This window comes from Poecilia reticulata, chromosome 8, assembly GCF_904066995.2.
Source record: "Poecilia reticulata chromosome 8, P_reticulata-male-v2, whole genome shotgun sequence".
NCBI classification, from domain to species: Eukaryota; Metazoa; Chordata; class Actinopteri; order Cyprinodontiformes; family Poeciliidae; genus Poecilia; species Poecilia reticulata.
In genome coordinates, this window is record NC_088837.1 from 13,568,266 (window position 1) to 13,596,250 (window position 27,985).

Here is a 27,985-nt window from a genome sequence, read left to right on the forward strand (position 1 = left end):
AAAGCAGCATTTACATCCGGAGCCATTTTATTCCGCAGGAGCACGCGCTGTGATTGTCATGTACTCCTTTAGCTGAACCCTAAATTTTGTAATAACTGCGCTTAAATATGTCTCTTCAGCTACTTGCATTCATTTTGGGTATTAAAACTGATGTAACGTGAATTCAAGCTTGAACAAATTACATGTAGGCACTTTGTATATGAGCACGAGCAGCTCACGTGGCAGCAGCGTGGGCAGGCCGTGAAACACGAAGGTAAGATTTATCTACTCGCTTTTTAGGTGTTTTCACAAAACGGGGAAAATTACAGTTCATATCACGAGTGATGATACTTTGCGTGTTAGACTTCTGATATAACAATGAAGTCAATCTTTAACATCTGACATGATTCTACTAGGAAAAGGTTGTATTCCGTCCCAATAACTAAAAACACTGAAGAATATGTGTATTCTTTCAGGAGCTGAGCCACAGATTACCAGAATAACATGGTAAGTTGATAACGGCATGAATCATAATTGTCATAGGTGACTTCGGTGTTGACTTTTATTTTTCTTACAGGTTGGGGCTCATCAAATAGAAGGTGACTAACCATGAACCGAAGCAAGTTTCCACTGTTGCACATAACTATGCATATTCATAATAAAACATTTTCATTTACCTTTGTCTGAATTTGATTTCTTTAAACCAATTTTTGCACTTTTTGAACTGGAATGGCCCCTTTCTTAGCCACTTCCAGTAGTGAAAATAAGTGCTACATTAAAGTCTTGTCATAACTGGAGTTTCTTGGCATTTTCTACCAAGATGCTCTTTTAAAGCAAGACACAAATGTAAACATTGCATAATCTCTACAAATGGAGAAAGTTGTTTGATTAGCAGTAAATCTTGTTTTGTGGTACAACATTTGGACTCGGGTCCGATTATGAAATTTACTACATAAACAAATTAATTGATAACGTGAATAAAATAAAGCGACTTATTAAATGGCATTTACAATTAAGAACCTTTAATTGCCACTGCAATAAGCACCAGTAGATGAAGCTCATTGGCAGAAATAGTTTCTTACCAAGACTGTTTTAGATCTGTAATTTTTCTCCCATAGCAATCTTAAATTAAAATTTGCTGATAAAATTAGGCCCAATCTTTTTTATCAGTTTTTAGAATTGGAGACAAAGTCTAAATTTGATTGGCAACTATAAACATACCAAAGTTATGGTGTTGACAGTACAGTTCCAGTTAATGTTCACATTCACACATTGAATATTATTTTACCTTTAGGGGCTCTTAGTGTTTTGAACAGTCTTTTTCTGGGTATCAAAATGCAACAAATTACAATGATTTAAAAGAACTGCACAAGTTTGACTTCTTTTTCTCTACTCCACATAGAAGTATACTTGCAGACTTCAATATATCCATGAATTACCCCCTAAATGTCACACATGCATTTTCTATCCCTCAAGAAACTTCTGGTACAATGGTCCAAGATATCTAATATTCTCAGAATAACATCATGTAATATTACACAAACATTTTAGTATTTTTTTTAACTATAAATTTGTGAAATTTCTAAAATGTCCGATAGCAAAATTATTTTTATTTGGAAGAATAAAAATACTTTTAGAAACATGCGACACAAAATGTAATTGTTTTGTGTTGACAGTGTAAGGCTGCTGAACCAGTATATCTAGTATATCTCCATAAACCAAACCACACATTTGATATTTCACTGAATCGCAAGATGTCTTGTGTTTGCATGCCTTGCTGCTCAAACATGGGTGTACATCTTGAATATCTCATCCCCTGACCCCCACAAAAAAAATAAAATCCAAATAAATTGTTTTTATTGATCCACAATAAACAGAACAGTAACATTTCTGCAATATCACAGAACAGAATAGCCTGATATCTTGGTCAATGTGCAAATGAACCGCAAAGAAAGGTGAAAAACAAAAGGCATGTCTTAACAGACTGATGGCACAAGAACAGTTCATCAACTGATGAGAGAAATGAGGTGGCTCACTATGAAGGAATGTTTGATTTATCTCAAAGGCACTTTCTGCCTCATATGCTAGCCAACACACACCTATTTGAACATAAAAATACATAAAGTCACCTCTGAAGCAGACAGGAAAAGTTCCAGGGGTTCCCAGATTATTGGTGGCGCTGCTCTTTAAGGACAAATAACAACAGCAAATAAATGAAAACAAAACTGCATTCTTTAGCTGTATGACCACAGACGACACTAAATAATATGGCTGATAATCCAGAATGCTGTTTATTTCAATAAAACTAGATTTATTACACCTAAAACTTCCAGCTCTGTGGTGCTGCTTGAGGTTTCCGTTTTCTGCTGTACAGAAAGAGTCTCACTCTGCGATTCATCCTCATTTTCAATTGCAGTTGTTGAAACACTATATGTGCGTCACCTCAACGAAAGCAGAAAGTTGTTAACAGATTGCTTTATTTCACACCTTCTATATTCCCTTAGGCAATAGAAGTAGAAAATTATTACTTTTAGTCAACTCTGGATGTAGCTTTAAACATGTTGCTCAGAAACACGTTTTTAGAGAAAGTGTTTCCTGGGAGAGCTGAGGAGTTCCTTTTATTTATACATTCAAGATATCAACAGAGGTTGAGCCATTTTGTTTGCCTCATTTCCTACAACCAGCCCATTTTAGCTCGAATGTCTGTCCCACAGTACAACGCACACATGCTGTATGACAGCATAGTTGCCATGATGGATTTTAATGGACCACCTGTCTACTATAGAACCATTTATAAACCCATTTATAAACCCTGGATTAGTTTGCATATTTGCACCAGGCAGCAATGTGGTTTACTGATAAAAGAATGGTATGAAAAGTGCAGTGGATCTAAGAATGTTCATACCCCTGTTGGGGTTTGTGATGTTAAAAAAATAAAAAAGGGAATCGTCTCCAAACTTTTTCCTTCAACGTGATATTATGTGCAATTTCACTGAAACAAACTAATGACTCTGGGGCAAAATTAGCCATTTAAAAACAGTGCAATTACTTGGTTGTAAAAGTGTGCAGACCCTGAAACTAATACCTTTTTTATGCAACTTGATTTATGGTATGGGAAACCAACCAGACAGCTAATGCAATTTTATCTGAAGAAAAAGTAGCTCCAGTGCATATTACTGGTTAATTAGTTTATATGGCTTGTTGTTTGTGCCAACAAACACCTTGAAATCAAGGCCCTAAATTCAAAATTCAGGTTTCACCAGATCACAACACGTTCACCTACAAAGGTTTATGGAGAATTTTTAAGTTCATAGGGAGGACACAACTAGTACTGGGTTGAACACTTTTGCAACCAGGTTTTAGCACCTTTTTTACCTCTTTTGAAAATCATTCAAAAGATTTGAATGAATTTCAGCTGAATTGTACAAGATAAACGTTGCATAAAAGGTGGAATATTTTTTGTATTGCAAAATCTTACACCTTTGCAATCCACTGTATGCTTGATAGGTGATTGGGTCTAAGCAAACTCCTCAAATGGGGATTTAAAAAAAAAATTACCCTTTGTCTTCATCAGTGGCCACAGTTCTAGCTAATCCTCATAATAGTAACAATAAGACACTCATCATTTAGCAACTTCACAGAAAAAGTTAACACTGTCCAACAATCATGTTAGGTACAGCTACACATCACAGGTTATATGGTTCCTCTTTCTGACTCAGGATGGCTTTTTTGTGTTACAGTATCCTCCACACTTACTGGTAAGGATGTAAAAAGAATTGCACCTTTTATTGCAGTAGAACATCTCTCTGGGAAATTTTTTTTTTTAATTTGGGTACATTGTTTGGGATGTGGGGGCAACACTTCTTTACTTTTCTTCCATTAACAATTTGCACAACCTTGATCTTCACCTATAACTTTACCGTCCATTTTTAGTTTTCTGGCAGGGCAGTCCAGATTTCTATAGAAAATCTCTTAGCATTTCCAGTAGAAGGGAAACAGACCCACAGTGTCACATATCCACTCTTGCATAAGAGTGGGCATGAAATGCATTTTAAGATATTCATATTTTGTGTCATGCAAAACCCTCATGAAGTGTTTGCAAAAAATAAAATAAAATCTTATTAGACCTAGCACATAACTCCACATATGTGCTATATAAGTATACATAACTATGTATACTATGACAGGACAGAAAAAGCTTCTGCCCTGCAGTCCTTGAAACAACTGGTTGTTGACATCTGCGTGGGGTCTACTGGTTGGTACAAAGTCTTTGTAATCCCAAAATGTCATAATTTGTTGCCCTGGTTGAAGGGAGTTGGTACATCATAAGACATTTTCTTTCCCTCCCTTCCAATCCTACTCACTGTGCTGTGGCAAGAAATGGAAGATCATCATCATCCATTCTCATCTGTCACACTTACTGTTGTCTCAAAAATTTAAATATTGCCCTCATTGTAGATACTGACAAATTAAGCAGAATTGCATGTCTTTAGTTATGCAGAGAAACACATTCCTGTCACATACGTTAATGAGATGCTTTCTTGTCTTTCCCATTTTGAAAAGCACTTCAAATATATATTCTTTTTTATGTATTACAGAGAAAACAGAAGTCTCGTCATACTTACCAAATGTTTCTAAATGGTGATCAACCTTTAAAAGTAAAATGTAAGGTGAAAAAAAGAATGTCAGTTACTTTTTTTAAAGGAAGTGTCAAAAATTGTAGCACCAATTATTTAGATTTTTTTTTATTCATTTTTTTTGCCTTGTCCAATAAATGCGTTCAAATTAAGGGTTGGATTTTTCTGGAGGTTTTCAGCATGGTATTATGTAACTGTGGTAATAGATAAATGGCATTATTGTGAGGTTTTTGCTCAGTTTACTTGACATTCCAGTAATTGTGGAGGTTGCTGTATTTTAGCTTGACCCATGAACCCTGCTTCATCAAACTGAACAAATACAGAATGTCAGATAAATAGACCAAAGAAGTGTAGTCAGATGGTAACAGTGTCACATTCTCCTTCTATTCTCCAGCTTTCATTTAAAAATAAGAGAACTCATCATCCTGCTTTTCAGTTTTTTTGGATGATTTTTTTTTTTACTGTTACCCATCTATTGAAACAGTAGCATTGAAAAACAAAGAAAATAACCGTAGCGCTGGCCAGGGCTGCAGCTGCACCTTTAGTTCCCAAAAGATGTTTTGGGCGTCCTGTATCATCGTGTCATAAAATGCCTGCTGCCCCACATTTGAACACCTCTCACACATCAGAGAGCTCAGACTCTTCCGGCTCTGGATCCTTCAAGTCATCGTTTGTCACAGTCAAGTTGGCATTTGAGCGCATATCCATGGCAGAGTGCATTATGGGTAGCCAAATGTCATCCATGTTTGGCATCACAAATATTTTCTGCAGGAGACAAAAGAGGGTTAGCTAACAAAAAGAAAAGTTAATTTTCAAATCCCGCTTTGTCTCTAAAACACAATGAGCACTAAAGTTAGGAGGTTTATATATATATATATATATATATATATATATATATATATATATATATAAAACCAGATACTCATCCACAACAGACAACCATGTGCAGCACAGTGCTATATTTTTCTGGTGCCCTGATTGAAGGGGGTTGTACATAATAACAGCCCTAGAATAGTCAGGCAGAGGTAAATGTAGACGTGTGGTGAATATAACAGAGACCCTTAGCAGTTTGCATTCACATACCAGGCATATCATTAATCTGGCTGCGATTATTGGTAAAGAGTCAAGACAGACAGAGACAGTTTTTAAATGCTCCTAGAAAGCAAAAAATTCTCATCTAAATATTCCAGGAGCTGTTCTTTTTACCCTTGTGAACTAAACAACTGAAAATTGAGTTTTGATTACCTGGAACTCCTGATCCAACTTCTTCTCGATCCACTCCGTCACATGAACCAGAGTGACTTCTCTCTCGCCCAGTTTGGGTCGCGCTTTCAGCTCCAGATGGGGAGGACTCCGAAAACCGTACCTGAAGATCAAGAGGACATATTTTTATTGCCACAAGTTGTTAAAAAGTTCAGGTTACAAGATCTTTGACTGACTTTTCATATCTATTGATATAATCCCAATAAAATGCTTAATGCATTTTATTGGGATTGTATGACTAACAGAGTGGTGCAGAATACTGAATTGGATCAAAAACAATGCTGCTGTTGTTACAGTAACATTCATATTTTGTGAAAGTATGCATGCCTACAGGTGTCCAGCAGAGGGCACACCGTTATGCTCTTAAGCCAGGACTCCCACTCAATCCCAGCCCACAATAACCCATTTTTTGGTGTGCTCCTGAACGTACCATATCCTGTCCGTAGGGGGAGGTGGGATGTTGACAGCAAGCGTCCCCCTGCACTCTTGCACCTCCACAGTGAGCAAGAGGGGTGTGTTAGACACCTCCTCCATCTTCTTCTTGATAAACTCGGTCTCGGTTGCCTTTTGGAAGTACTTGGACTTTGCTATCTTGTCCACAAAGCGCATGATCTTGCTGGGTCTGTGGCCTCCTACGTAGCTACAAGGGCAGAGGATAGATAGATAGAGAGAAGACGAAGGGGGGGGGGAAGGTTTAGAAAAGGAGTGAGTCAGGTTCATCATTTATTCATAACAGCATCTCCTGCTACTCAGCACCCACGATGGTGATGGGGAGGGGAGTGGGTGATGCATTAAATCAGCAGCAAGCCTTCAAACTTGTGGGAATGAGTGGGTGAATGGACCTGGAGTGCTTTAAAACATCACCGTTGACTTAAATCTGAGCAGTTTTTAATTCAGATTTGTGTCCATGTCTCCCATAAAGAGACACTTGCTCACCCCTCTGATGCAGGCAGACTGGGTTTGTCACTGAGCAGTTCAGGGGGATCCTCCTCATCTGATGAGCCAGCACTGGATGACTCCTCATCGCTGTCGGCCAGACAGTACGTCCGTGGCCTGGACCTGTCGCGGGAACACAAACATACAGTGACTGTTTGAAGGTCAGACCATGATAGTTTCACACAAAACAGCTTTGGACATGCCCCACTTCTGTTTAATGAACTGCAACTAAAATAAATCCCTAGCGGTAAAACTCCACTGATCCAAAGTAATAATCCAAAATGTCCAGTGCAAAAAAACAAAATCAACACAAAAAAACAATATAGTTTCGTTGACAGGCAGTTGTAGGCATCCATTCCCAAACTCACCATTCATTGGACAAATCCATGAGTGTAGGCGTCCGAAAGAGGGAATTAGTGCAGAGAGAGGAGGAGGAGGAGGATGAAGAGTCAACACCAAAAAGGTAGGAACGGTGAAAAACACACAACAGCTAATATGGTCCTATGTGCAGATCTGCTGAGTTAGCATCCAGTTTGTTTAGGGCTTGGACTTGTTTCAATGGTAACTTTATTTTTGTCACTTCTCCATAAAGACAACATTTGTAGAGTGCACATATAATAGTTGCTAATGTGCAATAGCTTTATTGCACATTAGCTCTGGGTCTCAGTCATTTGGCTGTCTTCTGAATGCAATTGATTGCAAAAACATTATATTGAAAGGAGGACAAATGTATGTAAATGCAAAAGTTTCTAGACTTTTTTGTGTAAATTGAGTAAAAGTAAACAAATTTGTTCCATCTCACAATATACTTGACTTAAATTGTCACATATAATGCCAGTAAAACGCATTGAAATTAGTGGTTGGAATGTGCCATGGTCTCTTAAAGTTAAAAGTTAAAATTGTAAGTAAAACTCTCACCATTCTTTGCCATGATCCCCAAGTCCTTCGCCTTCTTTCCCCAGGCGGGCCAGGTTCAGCTTGGTTTCTAGTGTCATGAGGAAGGAGCCTGTATAGGAGACTTCCAGATCAAACCAAAGTCCTGGAAGGAGAGTGAAGGAAAATACAGATAACTATCAAGTGTTTGCTAGATGCAGAAAACTTTACAGTTGTCACTCATTAAAATAAGAGAGACTCTGATATGTAATTTCTGTAAGGCCTTTAATAGATAAAGGGAAGAATCTTCCTGTTTTTTGTTTTCTCAGCCTTGCAGATAGTGCGGAAATAAGGTTTAGATGAAAGCAAGTCATTCAGATTACACTGTCAGCATTTATGTTGCTTCTCTTAACTGAGCTCAACAAAACCAGAATATTTTTAACATTTGCTAACAATAATCCTGTGTGCCCTGGTACTTAAAAACTCAATTTCTTGCTCATAACTGTGGCTAAGGGTGGCAGGAGGAGTCAGCATTTCAGTGAAGGATCAAGGGATCCACGATGTGAAGTTTAATTACTGTGGCTTTATATTGCACAGCACACAAACAGGCAGGACTGCAGTGGAGGCAGGATGTCTTAATCCACTAAGATGAAAAGTAAATAAAAAAAAAAAAAAAAAAACATATCTACATTGCATTATGAGATGTTCAATCTTAAACTTTTCTACATTTTGTCACATTACAATCACAAATTTTAATGCTTTTTGTATTTTGTGAGACGGAATAAACACATATGAGTGCACAAATACACTTCTAATACTGTATGTGTTCTAGCCCATTTACTCTCTTATCCTTAAATCTAACCTGATGCAGCCAGTTTAAGACTAGTTAATGAAGGATGACGCAAGTGTAATTTTACATCAGCATAAATTCAGATCGTCTGGGAAGGCCTCTGAAGTTGTTGTTTTTTTTATAGAACAGCAGTGAACAAACATCTTGAGGACCAATGAACTCAGCAGACATGGCAGTAGGAAAATTGTGGAGAAGTTTAAAGCAGGGCTAAGTAATAAAATGATATCACAAGCACAAAACATCTCACAAAAGACTGCTCCTGAAAAAGAAAAGAGTTATCAAGCCATAGCTGTCCACCTACACTAATGGACAAGGCAAAGAGAGCATTAATCATAGAAGCAGTTAAGAGGCCCATGATTATTCTACAAAAGATACAGAGCGCTACAGCACAGGTAATAAAATCTGTTGACAGGACAACTATTGGTCACACAAAACCTGGCTTTTATAAGAGAGACAAGAAGTAAACAATTGTTGAAAGATGTAGGAAGTGCCATTTGTAGTTTTACCACGTCATGGTGATGATGTCGGTGCACAGCAAACGTGTGAAAGATGTTCTATGTGCCATGTGTGGGGACAAACTACAATTGTAGTAGACCTTTAACACACCCTCACCATGCTGAAACATGGTGGTGGTAGTATCATGATGTGGCATGTTACAACACCTCCTAAACTTCCCCACATAGGACAGGAAGTTGGTCAACGTTGGTTGGTAAAGATGGATGGACACAAATACAGGGGAATATTGAAAATTAAATAAGTTACAACTACAATGGAATAACTATTGCATGGTTTAAATCAAAGCACATTCCTGTGTTACAGTGGCCCAGTCAAAGTCCAGACCTAAAACCAATAGAGAAGCAAGAACAACCTAAGCTGTAGGGTAGAAACATCAATAAAAAGAATTGCAGGAAATTGCAGAAAAAAGTTGTTCTATAACACATCATCTCTAGAGTGCAGAATACAAAGGCAAACCACACTTTTCAAGTGTACAGTAGATAAATAATTTAAAACCCACATGTCCGGTTTCTTCTTCCTCACATGTCCGAACTACTTACTGTAGTCACAAAAATAACATAACCCCTACCTTGGTGGTCCACTGAGGGTTTGGAGGCACGGAGGATCTTAGGAACTGAGAATCCCATATCCAGCTCCGTCAAAGTCAGCTCATTCATTACATATGGCAGCTGAAGCACACAGGGGTCAAATTAGGAGATTAAGAGGTGAAAACCAGACATTAACACAATTTATAGTCACACAACTGCTTGTAGAGTTTTCATATGAATTGCTTCTGCTTGTTGTAATTTATGTGGACTTGTGGCACGACTCACTCTGATTTTACTGAGCTTCATTTGGATCTTTTTGGAGACAACATCGGCCCAGTACTTCTCTCGCAGGAAGTCCCAGAATATCCTCCCCAGAAAGGCGTTGACCCAGGCCTCTGGCTCTGCAGCCTCCTCTGAACTCCTGGGTAACTGAAGGACATGCACACATCAGCTTTCGTCTTGTTAACACAAGGTTGCCAGCACATCATCATTCTCCTCCATGGAGACAGTACCAGACTCAGCTGCCTGGCTACCTCTGCAGTTTCTGCATGCAACCCAGCTCCACCTTATCAAACTGCATCTGATCATGTCTTTGTTTGTTGTTGCTTCTCTGCTGCAGATCCCCCTGCCTCAGGCCCTCTATGTTGTGTGTGAAAGGGCAGATAGCTCTCTAAAATGGCCATATGGTTGAATTTAAAAGGGTTAAACATACCATGTGGATGTATAACAAACAACCTAAGGCATCAAGCAGCAACAGACAGCACCTTTGAGCAGTGAAGTGACCCTGCTAACCATTCTGATAACCCTGCCACCCTCCGTTTCCAGCGTGCTCATGGAAAATGTTAGTGACTTGTTTCCAAGAAAATATGTGAAACAATGATAGTAGTATATCGTTTAAAACTTATAAAGATGAGCATAACAAAAGAAGTTCCCTTTGGTAGTTAAACATGCCACTAGAAGAATGTGTTCAGGGTGCAGCTAAACATAATTTTGTTTGAGAGCTTGTCCTGTTTTCAAACAGTGATGTCCTGGATGAGAAGTCACATTGCCCATAAACCATCACTACCCAAAAAACACTTTCTGCAAAACAACAAAAACTGAGTCAAAAATTCACCTTCCAGGAGGATAATAAGCCTGAAATACAACTGGAGCTACCATCAAATGGGCTTGTTTATAGAATGCATTAGAATGACCTAGTAAAAGTCAAATCTTAAATCCATTTTGTAATCCATGGCAAGACATGGACAACTGCTGTTCAGAGTTTCAGTCTACAAGCTAACTCCAAACCTGACTGAATTTGAGCAAAAAAGATGAGACAGAATTTCCAACTCTACGTGTGCAGAAAATGTGGAATAGTTCAAGGGTTATCAAGAGTTTTGCAAAGCTCTGCATTTCACTCTAACTTATTTAGAGCAAAATGTCAATGCAGGATATCAATACTATAAAAGCTGGACACACTCGGAACCCCATTGTCTACTTGTGGCCAGGCCCCGAGCAGATGTTCTCACTAGGCATTTTAATCTTCACATGAACCCATCATACCTTTTTGGTAGCTTTAGGGCTGCTCTCAGGGGTGTGCCCGGGGCTGTCGGCAGCTGTCGGGCTTCCGGGCGGCGCCTGGGGGTTAACGTATTTGGCCATGTAGATGTTATAGTCCAACAGCATCTTCTGCTTCATCCCCCCAGCTGAGCCACCGGAGAGAGAGGCGGGGGTCTCTCTGTGCCGAGGCTGAGACAGCTCCTCCTGGCTTCCCCTGCTGCTGCCCCTGCTGTCAGCCTCCGGGCCTCCGCCCGACTGGATGCTGCCACTGCGGCTGTGAGCGGACAAGAAGGCTGGAAGAGGCGGAAGGAAAAAGTGGAATGTAATGGAAACATAGGAAGCAGAGAACTGTGATACAAATTATGCATCAGGAAGAATTAGTCCTTCATTCATCATTAATTTCTTAAAGATTGTGAGAAAGCCTGACTGATTAGCATCTCTTTTGTATTCCTTATTCACAATGCACTGCAGCACAATATTAGCATAATTTATTTATATTACCCCAGAATCAGCATGTATTTAAATAATTTACAGTAATTGAGTCCAACTTGTTCTGCTTACATCACTGGACCCAGGAATGCCATGTTTCTTTTTTGTATGAGGTTTTATCCTTAAAGGCTTATATCTCACTGAGGAAACCAATGCTATAATATGCTACTCCCCTGTGCATGTAATCCTGCTGACCCATTCACACTCTGCTGTTCGCTCAGTTCAGGGGATTGGTGGTCCCTAAGCTGAGGCTTACACACAGATCTGATTGCAGTGCAGTTACATGCTCAAAATAATGGTGATTCTTACTGTGGGAAGTGCTTTGGAGAAAGATGGATAATCTAAAATACTTCACTGTGCATGTCATGCATACACCTCGAGAGCTGTGACCGTGAAGTCATCTCACCACTCTTGCAGATGCCAGACAGGCTGCCACCTCTCCCCTCCGACTTCATGTGGGATGCCTGAAGAAACCTCTGAAACCATTCCTCCTTTTCCCGACCGGTCCTCCCAAACAAGTAGATTGTCAGATCCCCTCCTCCAGCGGTCGGCCTTCTCTGCTCCTCTGCTGAAGTGCAAACTTCTGCTTTTTCAGCTTTGTCCGTTCGTTCGAGCTTCTCACACAGTCCAGTGGTTCTCTCGTCCCCAGCTTCAGATCTTTCTCCCTCTGCTTTTGACATAAAGTCCTCCTGTTTGGCCAGTTCAATGCAAATGGGATACTTCTTGTTCCAAACCCTCTTCCTAGCCAAACTCTGGGGCATCAGGTAGATCTGTTGAGTCGGGAGTGAAATGATTTAAACATACAAGTTTAAGATTTTTTTGGGCAGTTGAATGCCCATTCTTTATAGTCTCAAGTTTTTGCATACAGGTAGCGTTCCCATGATGAACTGGGTCTTTTTATGTCCCCGTCTGATATTTAAGTTAAATTAAAGTTTCTGTAGGATTATCTGGGTCAGCGTCAACTAATGACTAATGTTTTCACTTTTGAATGTAATCCAACACAGAAACAAATTGGGCAATAAATATTTCATGTCTTCTTGCATGCAGACTCATGTTTTCAATCATTAAAAAAAATAAATAAATAAAACCTATTTCAATAAATAGCATACGCCTCCATAAGCACCTCACCCTGCTGTCGGTCAGATCGTAGATCTTCTGACTAATGTAGGTGACGTCAGGTTTAGGCTCGTTGTGTGCGGCACGGCGGGAGATGTTCCTGTTGGGCTTGGAAAGACGCAGAACAGAACCCTCCAAGCGGACGTAAACAGAGTGGGTCAAGGTGGCGTGGTACATCTCTGGGTCGTAGCTCTGGATCTCATTCATCCAGCCCTGCAGGTTACAGCATGAGAAGGTTGCTATAACAACCGATACTGGAAACGGCTACAAACAGAAAGACATTCTTGTAGGTGCAAGACATGAAATTCCCTGCTACAAAATCAGAACAGATTTTTTTTTATGCCACATAATATAAAAATATTGTCATAATAGTTATTCAGGCTTGGAAGAAAAATAAAAGAGAAACTTTATTCTTCCTGCTGCTCTGCTTCTCTATTCTGATCGCCATCAGCTCCATCATCAGGCATCATGTTTAACATGCCCACAGAGCTCCTGTTTTGGAACAGCTGTGCCCTTTAGCCACGAGGCTCTCCTTTGCAACAAGCTTGGCACCTACAAGTACACGTTTGAATAACTTTATCGAAGAACTAAGCATTTCTCCACGTACTCTCTGCAGAGTTCAACGAGTTTGACTAAGAATATAAAAATAATTGCAGTGATGCTCCTATAACAATATTTTATTGCGACTTTTGTGAGGTTGGATACAATTTGATTCTTAGATTACCACTAAGAATAATTAAAAAAAAGAGATATGAAGCAAACCTTATTTATTTAAAACATCAGAAGGGATGTTGGTACTTTGCAAGACAATGGCAAGGAAAAGTGTAAAAATTCAAAATTTGAGCTACTGAGGAATTGCAGTTAATCCTGCTATGAATTCTGTGGGCAATCACCACACCAAATGCCCAGAAACTGTAGATCAACATCCAATTAAACCAAGATTTTACATAATAGCACAAGGATTAATTCAAATGTGCTGCACTGAACAAACTGTTCGGGACAGCAAGAGTCACTACTGATAAAAACATTTTTTATCCACAGTTGAAATAATTTTTCATCTAAACAGATCTGAGCTTAGCTATGCAAACATCTGAAAGCTTACGCAGCAAGATTTTATCCTAAAACTGTCTTGAAATGCTGCTGGGTATCTAAATGGGTATCTAAAATACCCATTTACATGTCACTGAATGGGTATCTGTTGGTAAAACTCTACTTCCTTGGTAGTTACACTCAAAGCAGAGACAAGACGATCTTCTAAAATCCCTGCCTAGACAAATCCTTCAAAGCACTATTTTAATTTTCATATGATGTCCCTTTGATTATTTCGTTGCCCCTATCTGACTCTGTGGTGCTTTGTTTGACTCTCACCTTGAATATTCCTGGTTCTTTCACATTCAGAACATTTCGCTGGTCTTTCCTCCATCTCCTTGTTCTGGTCCCTGATGAGGAGCATCGAGGAGCAGACAGCCAAAGGACCAGCAGGGCCAGCATGAACCCAGCTACTATCCCATGTAACACAGAACATACACATGGAGGCACTGGAAGGACTAAGTACAAATACAACAACTGTGTTAAGAAGATGAGGCCAGTCACAGGCACATTCTCCATTTCATCCACCAGCCCTTCATCTTCTGCATCCAGTTCACTACCCAAACCAGTGCTACCAGTATGAGGCTGCTGAGACATGGATCGTTCACCATCTGGTGTCTCTGTATCTGTACACAGCTCGAAATCCTCGCTGTACAGTTCACAGAAGTCCTCATCTTCCTGTCGAGCGACCAGAGCTGACATGGAGCAGCGTCCCAGAGTGAGAGATGGAGACCTGTGGAGAGTAGATGACGAGGCCTGGGTGAGAGCTGGTGCAAGAGACAGTGATGGGAAAGAGAAAAAAGACGACTCTGGGCCCTTTTCCGTAGGAGTCTCCTCCCCTTCTTCCCCTTCGGCCCCCTCTTCTTTGATGCTATAGTTGTTGTTAGCTTCTGTATGTCCGTTTACCGCAGTGACACCACTGAGCTCCGACGCACTGGAGGAGAGCGACTTGGCCCGATGAGCTGCACTCCCAGCAGGCCCCACACTGGACTCATCCCCAATAATTTTACTAAAAAGCTGCAAGGGATCTGACATCACCTCTGACAACCGCCTCTTGGTGTCTTCTATCCTGGCCTCGACCTCCTGGACCTTAAAAAAAGATCTCCCATCTGGGGACATAATAGGCGAAGAAGGTGCCGTTTTGGAGTCTCCGCCTGCTTGTGTGACCGCGACAGGACAGGAAGACAAACGAGGCTGGGAGAACTGCTTGAAAAGCTGCATGTTGCGAGGCGGAGTGCGGTGGGTTGGCTGCGTTTGCTGGTGGTGAGAATGGTGCTGAAGAGGCCCTTCGTGATGTTCGCCCTTTGAAGTGTCCGTGGAGAGGGACTTAACAAAAGATTTCATTAAGTGTCTGTGTCTGGCATGTGGGGGTACGACAGTAGCAATTACAGGAGCAGTTTCTCGAGAGTCGACATCATTTGACAAAGATCTAACAAGGCTGAGAAAAGGCTTGGAAGAGGAAAGGGCTGTAGACTTACAAGGGGAAGAAGAAGTGGAACTAATCAAAGGGGGTTGGGCTGGTCGATCGGATGCCCAGGAGGAGCTGGCAGGAGAAGTGGAGCTCAGGTGGGAGTGAGTTAAAACAGGGTTAACAGTCATTGCAAGAGACGGCGTGTGTGGATGCAAGTCCAATGGCTGCGGAGGAAGGATGGCAGCTGAAACGGGCATTAGAGATCCAGAGAAGGTCTCCGCATCAGCGGACTCCAGCCCTAGCTCCTCTTTTGCCTCCAAGCCTTTGGCAACAGATTGGCCATCAGTCCCTGTGCTTTGGCTTTGGGGTCCTGCAGCACCATCGAGAACAGTTTTAGCAGCAGCACATTCAACAGATAACCCATAGAGTTCCTCTTCCTCATCCTCCTCCTCCTTTCCCAGAGCGGAGAAGTGGATGGTGATAGTGTCACGAGAGTGGGAGCGCTGCACCTGTAATTTGGGTCCTGGTGCATGACGTAGAGGAGGAGTGTCAGCGTGCTGGCCACTTCCCTTTCTGTTGTTGCCCTGGCTGCTCATCATCACCCTCCACAGGGCTTACAGCCTGGAAGAGACATAGGGAGATAGCAACTGTTGAGCACAAAAAACAGCTTCAAATATGAATAAAAGTAAGGAGCATTGAGAAGTTATGGTGGATGTGGTAAGATCCCTAGAGAAAAGTCCTTGAGCTCTCTTCATCCTAATATGATTGGACTGGACAAGTATGTCCGTGTTCCCCGACCCATTAGCCCTCATTATGTAAATATGAAGCTGACAGGCTGGCTCCGTATGGGGTGTTGCATGTAAGGTTACACAGTACAAAGAAATTAACAGCATTATTTTTGGTTTATTTAAACTGTCAAAAAAAAATGCAGGAGTTCATTTTTCAAAGTCATATGTTTGACATGTTCTTCATAATTCACAAGTTAAATATTTAGCTTTCAAATTAAATATTTAGTTAGGAAGCATAATGTTTAGCTTCAAACTAAAAGTTTAAGTCTGAGCTAAATATTACTTTAAAACTAAATGTAATGTTTAAATATTTTCCAAATTAAACATTTAATTTTCAAGCTAAATATTTAGCTCATAAAATATTTAGGTTCATTTAGCAAGAATGCAAATTAGCTTGCCGATAAGCGGAAGTGGAACGTCAAAATAAAAGCTGAGTTTTGCGGACCCCTGTATAAACTCCGCTACTGGCTGGAAGGCTTCAGTAGTTCAAGTAAGTTTTTAAAAATATAATCAATTATTTACCTCTTGACATGTCCGACATGTTAGTTGAAAGCATAGGGCGTGTCTCTTTATCGGACATGCAGACGTTTATTGAAACAACAGTTGTTGCTTTTGTTTCAGTAGCGACAGCTTCCGCATCAACAGCTGCCAATGTGATGAAGTCAACCAGAACACTTCCGGTTCATGTTCGCTTCACCCTCTTCCCAGCTGCTTTAGAGCTGCCAACAACGGTTTTACACCAAGAAGTATATCGTTTTATTCCATATAAATTTTGATTGATGAATGAGTACTAGGTGGTCTTAAACTTCGATAGCCACTCTCATGCAAATTAAGCGTTTCTAATAAACGTTTCTAATCTGGTAAAACAAAAAGATTTAGGGAAAAGGGGAAACATTCAATAAAAATAAATAAATAAATAAAAACAACTGTCGCACATAAGACAATTGGTTCATTCGTTGAGCCCCGACGTTTTAATTTTTAATGATCCAGAAGACAACTACAAACAAAACTAACCATAGGACATGGATGTTGCAGCAAAGTGGTTGTTCAACAGTAAAAAAGTATTTACTGAATATTCTGAGTACAGTTGGAACAAAGTCATTTATCGTGCGATGAATCTGCAAAATGAACCAGTCTGTTCATGCCATTTTATTACGTCCATTTATTTTCCCACGTCGTATAGAGTCCATCATCCTTGGTTAACATTACACATGTGCAGAAAGAGACACACACTCTGCAAACAGCCTGTGGCTTTCAGGCTTTTGGATTGAAGATAGAAATGGTTCGTAATGGAAGAAGGGGGAGGGACGGAGCACAACAACATAGCAGTTAGCTCTTGTGATTGCCTGCATTTCGGAGAAAGCCTCAGCACCCCTTGGGGGCTCTCTGGTTGGCACCGCATCTACAGAGATTGTATTTTGCCTGGGTGAAATAACAGAGCATTTGACTTTCCCAGTCAACCTTTCAACTCTATTGTGGTACAATGGGGGTTTTCTGTACGTGCGTGGTTTTATTTTGGTATGGCTTTGCTAGGGGCAGATCAGACAGAATGAAAACAAGGAAAGGGAAGATTGGCCAAGAAAAGGCCAAGGGGGGTTTGAGGAGTCATCAGAAGACCTTTCATGGACAAACCACTGAAGAGAAATTCTAAGAAAGACAAGGGGAAAAGCAATGACAGAGAGAGAGAGAGAAACAAGAGAGGCAAAGATGTGTGCAAATAAAGGCCAGGGGAATAGACAGTGGAGACAAATGGGCTGGAAGACAGGGCTACAGAGATGGAGGTGGTTGTTGTGGTGTCTGACGCCTGAAGGACAATTTGAAACACGGAGAAGGTTGACAGGGTGAGCAGAGAACGACGGTTTCAAGCTTTTCTGGAGTCAAGTTCAGCAGGGCGCAGTGAAAAGACAAATGAGGCACAGCTTTGCCCACTGAATCAATGTAAATACAGGGTTCTGATGAGAAAATACCCCTTTAAGAAAGTGGATGAACACAATTTACAGCATGGACCTCAATGTTTTTGCAGATTTTTTTTTTTAACTGTATTAATTTAAGACTACATATTTTGTAGTTTATATGACATCTTCTCTATAAGTATTACATACTGGCTAAAAGTACTTCTATAAAGGCCACAATCATCATTAGAAGAAAATACTCTTTATGTTTGCTGGCTCACCCACAGCTTTAGTTAGCCCGTGTTTTCAAAGCACCACTTTCATTAAAAGCTTTGCGTTTGTTTTAGCTGCCTGTGGATGAGAAGGAGACACGTGGAGAGCAGCAGAGAGGAGAAGAGACTGGCAGTGAGACAAGGCTCATCCAATTAATCAAAGCAAGCAGGGCCATTCTAATCAGCTAAAGCCAGAACCCGGGAGACGAGAGAGAAAGGGAGGGAGGTTAAAATAGCAAGGTAGAAGGATGATACACGAGACTGAAAGACTCTATAAAAGGAAGGCGACTATATGAGACACGGGTTCAAGAAGAAAAAAAAAATTGAAGAGGAGAAAATAAAGCTTTGTAAGTAGTACTTTGCAAAGTAACTGAGAAAATATCTCTATATAATATCCATTCCAATACCACTGCTAAAAATAAATTCAAAACATAATACTTACTAGTCTAGTGAAGAGAATGGGTTGCTTACTAAAGCAGAAATGGAAATGTATTTTCTATAGCAGGGTTGCTGTAGAAAATACCTGCTACTTTTATGCATTCCTTATTTAACACACCTGGATCAAATGAATGGCTCGTAACCAGGCCTCTGCAGAGCTGGGCTACTGCTGGCAAGGGAATTCAGGCTTTTAACTCAGTTCTTTTAAAGCAGGGATGCACCTAAAAGTTGCAGGATAACATGTATATGTTGTTGTCATTGTTGTGGGCAAATAGAAACGGTATATTAGAATGAAATAAGTATATTCATGAAAGAAATGTGTTAATTAGAAACTTAATAAGTTAAAAGTCATCTCAGGATATAGTTTTTAGCAGTATTTTAGATATTCTTTTAAAAGAACGAGTATTTTGGGAAGAATATAGTAAATAAAACATCTGATCCATACTTAAGATGGCGGTAACGCACTGCAAGTTGTTTGCCAACCACCATAAAAATAGAAGAGGAGGAAGAAGAAGAAGAAAGTTGCAGGATGGTAGCTCGTGGGGACTTGACCCTGTTTTATAGTTTGTCCAGCCATTCTGTGCACCAAAAAGGAATGAGCTCCACACTGGTGTAACTTAGAGCCTTTCCTAAAACAGTCTGTTTATTTTATCTTTTACTGTTAAATTAACCAAATCGGTACACTGAACCTGAGAAAAGCAGCAACATGTCTGGTTTTATGTGGACCTAATGTTAGTCTCTCTTCGATGGAGACGTCTCTACTTCTACGCAAGAAAAACTAATCCATCAATCTGTTGCACATTTTCTGCTATGTTTTGAATCAGTGCTCTACTGACAAAGTTTTACTCTTAATGTTAAATGAAGCCTGCAGAGTCAAAGATGTTTATACATAATAAACTTGTCTTATGGAGATGGAGATAAGTCTGTCACAATAACAAATTGTCCCAGAAGTTATTGTGATAAACAATTACATTGTTTGGAGATTTATTGATGAAACTGCAGGCAGATTTAAAAGGTGTAAAAGCAAAAAAGAAACACAAACGGAGATGCAACATTTTTTGCTCGATAGCAACAACTTTCTCAATCTTGCATGGCTCTTCTGTCTGTTTGGTCCGGAACAGAAATCACCAAAATCTGAACAAATCAAAGAACACATGAAAAAGAAAACAGGCTGGGAAACAACCGGAAAAAAGGGAAGTAATCATGACACAACATTCTATGCACCTGCACATTAAAGGGTAACGAGACAAAGGTGGAAAAGTCAAGAGAACAATGACAACGGCAACGTGGCAACCACAGGAAGTGAAAAAGAAGAAGAGAGACAAACTTTTTATGATGCTGCCCATCTATACAAACTCTGCAGGGCTTAAAAATAGCTTAGAGTGGCTGCTGATCTCCTGACACATCCATGCCCACACAAAGGTCTCACTACAGGAGACAAAATGTTAATAGAAAAGGCTTTTCAATTGCTTAGTGATGATAAAATATCCTCATTCAGAAAGCAAATCAACTTTTACATATTGATCAATACCAAAAATGACTGAACATTAAACCATAAAAAAGGCTACAAATATTGATTGTTTCTGAAAAGATTTTTAAATCAGTGGCCGGCACTCAGAGAACACACACACAAAAAAAACACACAATGAGACTTTTTTGTTGAGATGTTTTTCTAGAGCGGATTCTCAACTATTTTAAGAGTACGCAACACAGATGGCCTCAAGCTCAGGATTAAAGTGTCATAATTCTGGTTAAACTGGTATAATTGGGTAGCAAGAACATGTACGGTGTTTTGTAAACCCGCATTTTTCATTTCAACCACAAACTTCAATGAATTGTGTTTAGATTCGATGCTATGCACAAACACAGGGAAGAAAATGCATAATTGTGAAGTGAAAATAATCTTTTTTTTTTTTTTTTTTTTTACAAAGGAAACTCTGAAAAGTGTGGCATGCGTTTGTTTTCAACCTCCCATGAGTCAACACTTTGTAAAGCAACCTGTTGCTGCAATTACAGGCGGAAGTGTTTTTGGATCATGTTTCTTCCATATGTATGAACATAAATATAAATCAAGTCTTGACACAGACTTTCAATTGGATTCAGGTCTGAACTTTGACTAGGCCATAATTACATATAACCATCCTTTTAATTACACTATGCAATAATAATTTTTGTTCTAAGTTTAGTGATGTTTACCTGGTGAACTTGTAGCGAGATACTGTAGGATTTTATCTATGGCAGCTATGTAGCTCTATTCATCTTCCAATCAACCTTTCCCTCCCTTCCCACAGCATACTACTACCACCGCCATGCTTACTGGTGGTCATGGCATATTTAGTAGTTGTCTGTTTTCGGTCACACAAAGCATTTAGAGAGCTGGCCAAAAAAAATTCAATTATAGTCTCATTTAACAAGAGCACCTTCTTCTACATGCTTGGTGTTGTGATAAACCTCAGAAAGGAACTATGATGGATTTCTTTCAACATAGTTTTCTTCTTGCAACTAGCCCCTCCATAAAAGTAAGATTAGTGAAGTTACCATTAGTTAACTTGTCATAAAATTGCTCAGCATTTTTATTTCCCTGACCCGTCTGCTGTAATCTTTCATCTTCATAATAATGTTTGTTGATGTTGTCTAACAAACCTCTGAGGCCTTCACAGAGCAGTCTGTTTAGTGATTACCTGACTTGGGAGGGCACTTAGTATCCTGGATGTTATTTAGGGAGTTTTATGTGTGAAAATACACTGCCTGCGGTGAATCCTTCCCACATGGGAGGAAACACAGAAACCAGTCCTGACACAATCCTAAATCTGGGTTCGGTACAATGAGCTTCAGCAGGCCTCAAAGGAGCAATTTGATGGTCAGCATCCATGCTCTGAGTCATGAAGCTCCAGCAGGACAACAATAACAAACAACAAAAAAACAAACAAACAGAGATGAAGAGCACTGACAGTACTCTGCAGGATCAAGCCAGTTTTCCTTCCTCTCCAGCCGAGAATCTACCATCGTCATCACTTCAAACATCACGATGCACATGATCGGGTGGTTGCCAAGCCAACAGTGAAGCTCTTTATCTGCGTCTGCACTTATCCCTCTGCCCTCCTTTTGTTCTGTTCTCCTCACTTCATGAAATGAGTTAGAAGATCTGCAGTGAAAGACACACAGCGTGTGTTTTTCAAACATGTTTGGATTGCAAAACAAATCCTCGATCTTAGACAAGATGGATGGAAGGAAGAGAGAGAAATGTTTTTACATCATTTCAGCAAATTTGGGACACACTTTCTCCAGACGACTCCCACTTTTCACTACAGTCTTGCCTGTAAACACTGAGATGAAAAGGTGCTGATTTTCATCATTAGGAGGAGCTTATTTGCTCAAGAGGCGCCAAGCGGATTTCACGCCAAGCAAAAGATTTGCATTGGATAGACGCTCCGCGCCACATAACCCAGTTTGACAGTTTAGAGATCAAAACATACAAACATTCGAAGGCATTAAGAAATTTATAATCTGTGTAACTGCTGCTGATGAAACCCAAACAGCTTCAGGGTTTTGGTTTTAGATATAATCCATCCAATTACACAACACACAGAGGAACGAAGAAGGAAAAAAGAAAAACAGGAAAACATCAAACGTGTGTGGATTTACAGAATGATAAGAATAGTTAAATATGTTTTTGTCTTTAGTCCACCAACAAGTGAAGGATGGTGCTTCAGCTGAGGCTTTGTAGAACAGAAAATTAGATTTCAGATTAAGAAAATGAGGCCAAGAAAGTTTTAGCAGTAGTCTAATAAATATTTCTGTTAAGAGCCGTGATCCCAGATGTGGAGATAACTTTCATCCCTGCCACTCTGAGCAAGTTATTTGCCTGCTGAAGGTTAAGGCTTAAAAATTACCAACACAACTGTAACATCTGCATAAGCAGAAATGCAACTGTCTTCTCTCGAAGACTACACCTGGAAAATACCAAGCATTTCAGAGCAAAGTCAAGCCCCAAGTAGAAATGAGCTCAGGTTTCACACAGAAAATCTGGACACAACAATGGCCCACATATAGCTTCAATAAAAGGTTGATGAAGCAACCTGTAGATTATCTAAAGTGAAGTCCTGTGTGAGGGTGAGCAGCGAAACCTACCAGGTTTATTATAAAATGATTTTTTTTAAACTACAACAAAGCGGGCCCGTCTTCTTGAGCAACTAAAACCGTTAAACATAAATGGTGAAATAATTCATGCTAATCCTGGCCGCTTATTTCCTCAGCAGAGTAGATGACACAACACAGATGCAAAGATATCTTTCTCAAACAGTAACTTTTCAAAAATACCAGACCTCATCAGTGTTGCGTAAGGAAAATTATGAAAGAACCGAAAGCATGCACTTCTGTACTCTTGAGTCAGGTCTCTTGAAACTTTATCCCTAAAGGTTGCGTTTTGTGTGTGGATCAAATATTTGTGCATGATCGAGCGAACTTCCTCGTTTCTATCTGATGCTGGAACTTCCTGTTGGCTGCGATAGTCGCAACAGGAGGGAAGCTCCAGCCCCTAACTGCTTCCTTTTAAGTTTCCCATTAACAACAGTCTTATGCTTAACGGCTTTGTCTTCCAGCTGCTAAAGATCCTCTGAAAGTAGAAGCGGATTATTTATATGTCATGGCTCAGAATGATTTGTTTCACATCCTGGCAAAGAGCAGTCCTCCGCTCTATATGCGTATTAGCACCAAACTAGCAGCTGTGGCACCATTAAAACTCATGGGCTGTCACTGTGACAAGCGCTGACGGATACCCCACAAGCAGCTTCATTTTGACAGTGAGAGTGCTATGAGCTGCATGCTCTGTGTATACATCCACTCATGCATTCATCCGTGGCAAAACTGTGTTGCATGACAGCTTCTTTTCAGCAAGATTTAAAAAAAACGGAAGTCAGACTGTCTGCTGTGTTTAACATCGGAGCGTAGATATATGTGTGACGGAGGGGACATGCGATATTTAGCAGCTGCAGAGCAAAACTCCCAATGTAGCTGCATTCTGACAGGTTGCATGATATGCAGCAAATGTTAGGACTCCTTCAAAAGCTGGGGTAATTTCTTCTCCTTCGCAGCTCAGACATATTTATTTTGAGACCCCTGAATCAAATCGGGTGTATCAAATTGAGTTGAAAGACAAGACCATCAGTCTAATCTGACTGACTGTTCGAGGACAGGATTATTTAGAGTAGCGTTCAAGAGGCCTCGACATGTTGGAGCTCAGCGAGATGGATGTGTCAGGAAAAACACCAAAAGGTTATTATGTGTGGCGTCTTTTTCGCTTTTGTTCAGTTTTCAAGCACTGCTACTTAGCTTAACTGAGGTTTTGTGTATCACAGTGTCAACAGCAAGGAAGGATGTGCGTCAAATATGAGGTTGACTTAAGAGCTGCCTAAACATCACAACTTTAAACGTTTTGTGAACGGTGCCCAACATTCACCCTTAACCCACCATCTCCACAGTGAAACATGGTGGCATGTGCAGGGCCACGGTGGAAGAAAACTTGATGGAGGCTAAAAAAAGATATGGGCAAAGTTTCACCTTATGGCATTACAATATTCCAAAACTTCTGATCAGACCTGCAAACCACGTCACATTCATATTTGTTAGGATGACCTAGTCAAAAGTCCAGACATTAATCCAACTGAAAATCTATGGCAATATTTCAGATTTGCTCTCCATCCAGTCCAACTAACCATACTCTATCAATACCTGTATAAGAAACTGAAGCTTGTGGCTGTAATGTAGTAAAATGTGTAAAGTTCTAAGGAACAAAAGACACATTTAGACAGCCTACATGTGAATAAAGAAAATCCACAGACATTGCAATTGTCTTTAGAGAACCGTTTCTAAGAGCTGCATTCAAACCATTTCTCTTCTTTGTCCACAATGTGCCACAGTCAAACAGGAGATATAAATCTGCACCGGTAAACTTCAAATTCAACACCACGGCAGCAAATATGAAATATTCCAGCCCCGACACGTGGCTTTAAAGACGAGGTGGATGGAGAGTAGGGCTGACTGATGACTAAGAGACAGCTTGCCAAACACCCTGAGGATGAATTTAACAGCATATGAGCTGCGGCTAAAGATGAAACGCTCACTGCCCGCATCACAGAAGCCCGTAAACACAGACATGGTATAAACACAGGCAAGTCCAATCAGCTTCAGTGTCCTGCACGCCCCTAATCTACTGCTATTTCTGTGTTAACTGGACACATTTCCCAGAATCTCCCGGGTTACAGAGGCCACAACCTGCCGTCGTCGAAGCCCTTATTCAACCAACAATAGCTTATTCAAACAGTCCAGACGCCACTGTTTGTTTTTACCTTCACAGCAGTTTATCCCATCAAATACAGGAAACGCTGTTCCCTGTCAACTTGTTCCTCATCCAGAAACACGACACAGCGTGGAAACACGGAGCGACGGAGGAGAAATTAAGATGGAGAAGATTAAAGTGAGGAAAAGCAAGGCTGGTCAAGGCCGTGAATCACTTCCCACATCACCACCAACACACATGAATGCTCAAGGTTAAAGGAGGAAAACGAGAGTGTGTCGTGTTTTTACCTTGGCGTTTTAGAGGCATTCACTCTCCTCTTGAGAGACACAATCTGCACCGACAGCCTGGCCACAGATCAGAGTGGGAATGAGCCTGAACATACAGAGAGAGAGGGGAAAAAAAAAAAGATAATCTGCTAAATTTGTTACTCGAGGGCAGGAAATTACATAATTAAAATATATTAGTGACAGTGTGATCCATCTGTCTGAGATAACTGTAATTACTCTCAATCCTCATTTGCTGTGAAGGGGATTAAAAAGACGTTTGGATCGGAAACAACGAGTTACGTCTCTCCCTGTACATCTAGAATGCTTCTTCTCTTGATGCGTCCTGATCAAATCTCAACCAGAAAGGTTGAAGCAACAACAATCCACTTTAAAAGATCACAAGAAGGCCTGACTGACTGAATGGAAAATGAACAATAAACAATAAAAAGATCAGAATAACCAGAAATCTTAATTTTAATCCTAAATGAAAATATTGTTTTCACAGAAATATCAAGATGTACTGAGGGAGACTTATCTTCACTAGGGAACCATTTGAAGTACTTTATATAATAAATGTAATTCCCTTAAATCTATTTCTGTCTGCAATTTTAAGCACGTCAGAAAACTAGAGTGATTATTTGCATTAAGGTTTCAGCCACATTCAACGGTTTTCAGCACAAATGGTTCATTTGAGGTCATGTCACAGGACTTCAGTCCTTTTTTATTCATTTATTTATTTTAAGGAATTCGTAGCTTGGTTTCCTGTTGTGGATTGAGTCCCCGTCTTGCTTCCTATTCCAAAAAGGCTGGAGTTTAATCTCTTCAGACACCACATCCACTGTAACAGGGCAGAGCACATTTCTATGTCTAAAGCAATTTAAACAACGACTGCTTCAAAAGCTTAATAAGGCTTGCTACCAGACTGGTCCCTGATTATCCAATGGAAATCAAGATTTAACTAACTTGACCTGAGAGAGCACTTGGCATGACCAAAAGACATTAACCATTTCAAATGGCGGTATTCAAGAAACCCATTTTATTCTGACGAAAAACAACTAAATGTCACCAACACAATAATCCTCACAGTGAAGCACAGTGGTGGCAGCATCATGCAGCGGAGATACTTGTCTTTGGCAGGACAGGGAAACTGGTGAGAGTTTATGGGAAGCATGATGGAGGTAAATACAAAACGATACTGAAAAAAATATATATACGTTAGTGGCTGCTAAATCCTCCATCCATCCATCCATTTTCTTGCACCCTTTTTCCCTTGGTGGGGTCGGGGGGGGGTGCTGGTGCCCATCTCCAGCCAGGTACACCCTGGACAGGTTGCCAGTCTGTTGCAGGGCAACACAGAGACACACAGGACACACAACCATGCACACACACACTCACAACTAGGGGCAATTTGGAGAGGCCAATTAACCTGACAGTCATGTTTTTGGACTGTGGGAGGAAACCGGAGTACCCGGTGAAGGCCCACGCGTGCACAGGGAGAACATGCAAACTCCATGCAGAGGGACCCCAGGCTGGGAATTGAACCCAGAGCCTTCTTGCTGCAAGGCAACAGCTCTACCAACTGCGCCACTGTGCAGCCCCGCTGCTAAATCCTTAAGGAAACAATTTAATGCAAAAAATTGAGAAATTTCAGACAGACAGACAGCTAGATTAAATATTTTAACATTTTGTTGTAATTAATCACACTTGTGGAAGAAGTCCCTTCTCTCTCTCTCTCTCTCCAGACCTGTACAATAAACCCACCGCTGATCTGTCCAGTGGCTGTGATTCTGTGGCCTGCTGCTCAGAGGGGAACCCAGAGGAGGAGACGGGACTGAGCAGCAGCCCTTACCGACCTGAGCAGCTCACAGTGGGCTGCGTGGGTAATGAGGAGCTCACCGAGTTCACCAGTGACACTTCCAAGAATAAACCCCTTCTCTATGGCAGCCGTGAATTATTCGGCCCCACGCCACAGAGCTAAAAAGACAGTCAGTCCATGGCTTACACTGTGCAGGCACAGAAACATGTTTGATGATGCTGGACAGCTCTGTGGTGCAGACAGGAGGACAACATCCCTGTTGATTTCTCTCCTCCTGTAATTCGGATCTATTTAAAGGTCCTCTCCCCATTACTTATTTATTGTTTGTTTTGCGTGTGATCAGTCTTACCTTCCACTTATCGCATCCCCATCCTCAGTCTGCCGCGTTGCTCAGCCTCGAGGATCCGAATCTGCGTAATGCGATGAGATTCCCCCGCTCGGAGCGCCTTCTTCTCCTCCCTGCAGCCTGCAGAGGAGAGGAGACGGAGACGGAGGGCGCTGGGCTGCTGAAGGTTGGCTGATCACACCTGGCTCCTGGTTCCGGCTTTATTAAACGCTCCACATTCAAGGGCCATGGGGCGTGTATTGTTTTGGTAAACGGGTGGGTTTGGTTGGCGCCACACCCCCCTCCTCCTCACCTTCCTTGAATGATTCTTACGGAGCGGTCGGACCGTCGGCGCACTGGCGATTCATATTTTATTGTGTTGCAGCAGCGGAGCGTGGATTGCGTCACGGGTTTGCTGCGTGCCAGTAAGACGCGGATTTCCCTCCGCTAACAAAATACGTACCCTGCGCTGTCTTTAAAAAGCAAAAATGTGGACGGTCATATTCGAAAAAGCCCCCTCCTCCCCACAAAAAAAATATGACATTTGCTTTGCTCTGAGGAGAGAGGGGAAAAAAACACAAACAAATAAACTGTGAAACGAAATCAACACGGAACACCAGCTTTCATTTTTCTCTCCGATCAGCTGACAGAATTACTGGCAGACA

General features: G+C 40.8%; 1 protein-coding gene and 1 long non-coding RNA gene across 5 annotated transcripts; one reads left to right on the plus strand and one right to left on the minus strand.

Annotated features, from left to right (window-relative positions):
• Positions 1–13: 13 nt before the first annotated feature.
• LOC103469224 (uncharacterized) lies at positions 14–4,095 on the plus strand. The gene is made up of 3 exons (XR_534318.3): positions 14–253; positions 456–486; positions 557–4,095. It is a non-coding gene; the product is annotated as an uncharacterized LOC103469224 (long non-coding RNA).
• tex2 (testis expressed 2) lies at positions 1,820–27,985 on the minus strand. Of its 4 annotated transcripts, none has more exons than XM_008416772.3 (13): positions 27,345–27,985; positions 25,201–25,285; positions 14,094–15,846; positions 12,738–12,938; positions 12,016–12,379; positions 11,124–11,413; positions 9,867–10,010; positions 9,623–9,722; positions 7,734–7,854; positions 6,816–6,932; positions 6,310–6,519; positions 5,862–5,982; positions 1,820–5,381 (listed from the first exon to the last, which is right to left on the minus strand). In XM_008416772.3, the coding sequence occupies exons 3-13, from the start codon at positions 15,822–15,824 to the stop codon at positions 5,235–5,237; spliced, it is 3,546 nt and encodes a 1,181-aa protein (XP_008414994.2). In that variant the 5' UTR covers positions 15,825–15,846; positions 25,201–25,285; positions 27,345–27,985; the 3' UTR covers positions 1,820–5,234. The 4 variants fall into 4 exon arrangements, with proteins under 4 accessions (XP_008414994.2, XP_008414990.2, XP_008414992.2 ...); XM_008416768.3 differs by having other exon boundaries at positions 6,816–6,938; XM_008416770.3 differs by lacking the exon at positions 25,201–25,285 and having other exon boundaries at positions 6,816–6,938.

Coding starts and splice junctions, on each gene's coding strand:
- tex2 (XM_008416770.3), bottom strand. CDS start 15,824: ATGATGAGCAGCCAGGGCAACAACAGAAAGGGAAGTGGCCAGCACGCT. Junction 9,723..9,866: donor TGAAGCTCAGTAAAATCAGA/GTGAGTCGTGCC, acceptor TGTGTGCTTCAG/CTGCCATATGTAATGAATGA. Junction 6,939..7,733: donor GGGGATCATGGCAAAGAATG/GTGAGAGTTTTA, acceptor TTCCCGCGACAG/GTCCAGGCCACGGACGTACT.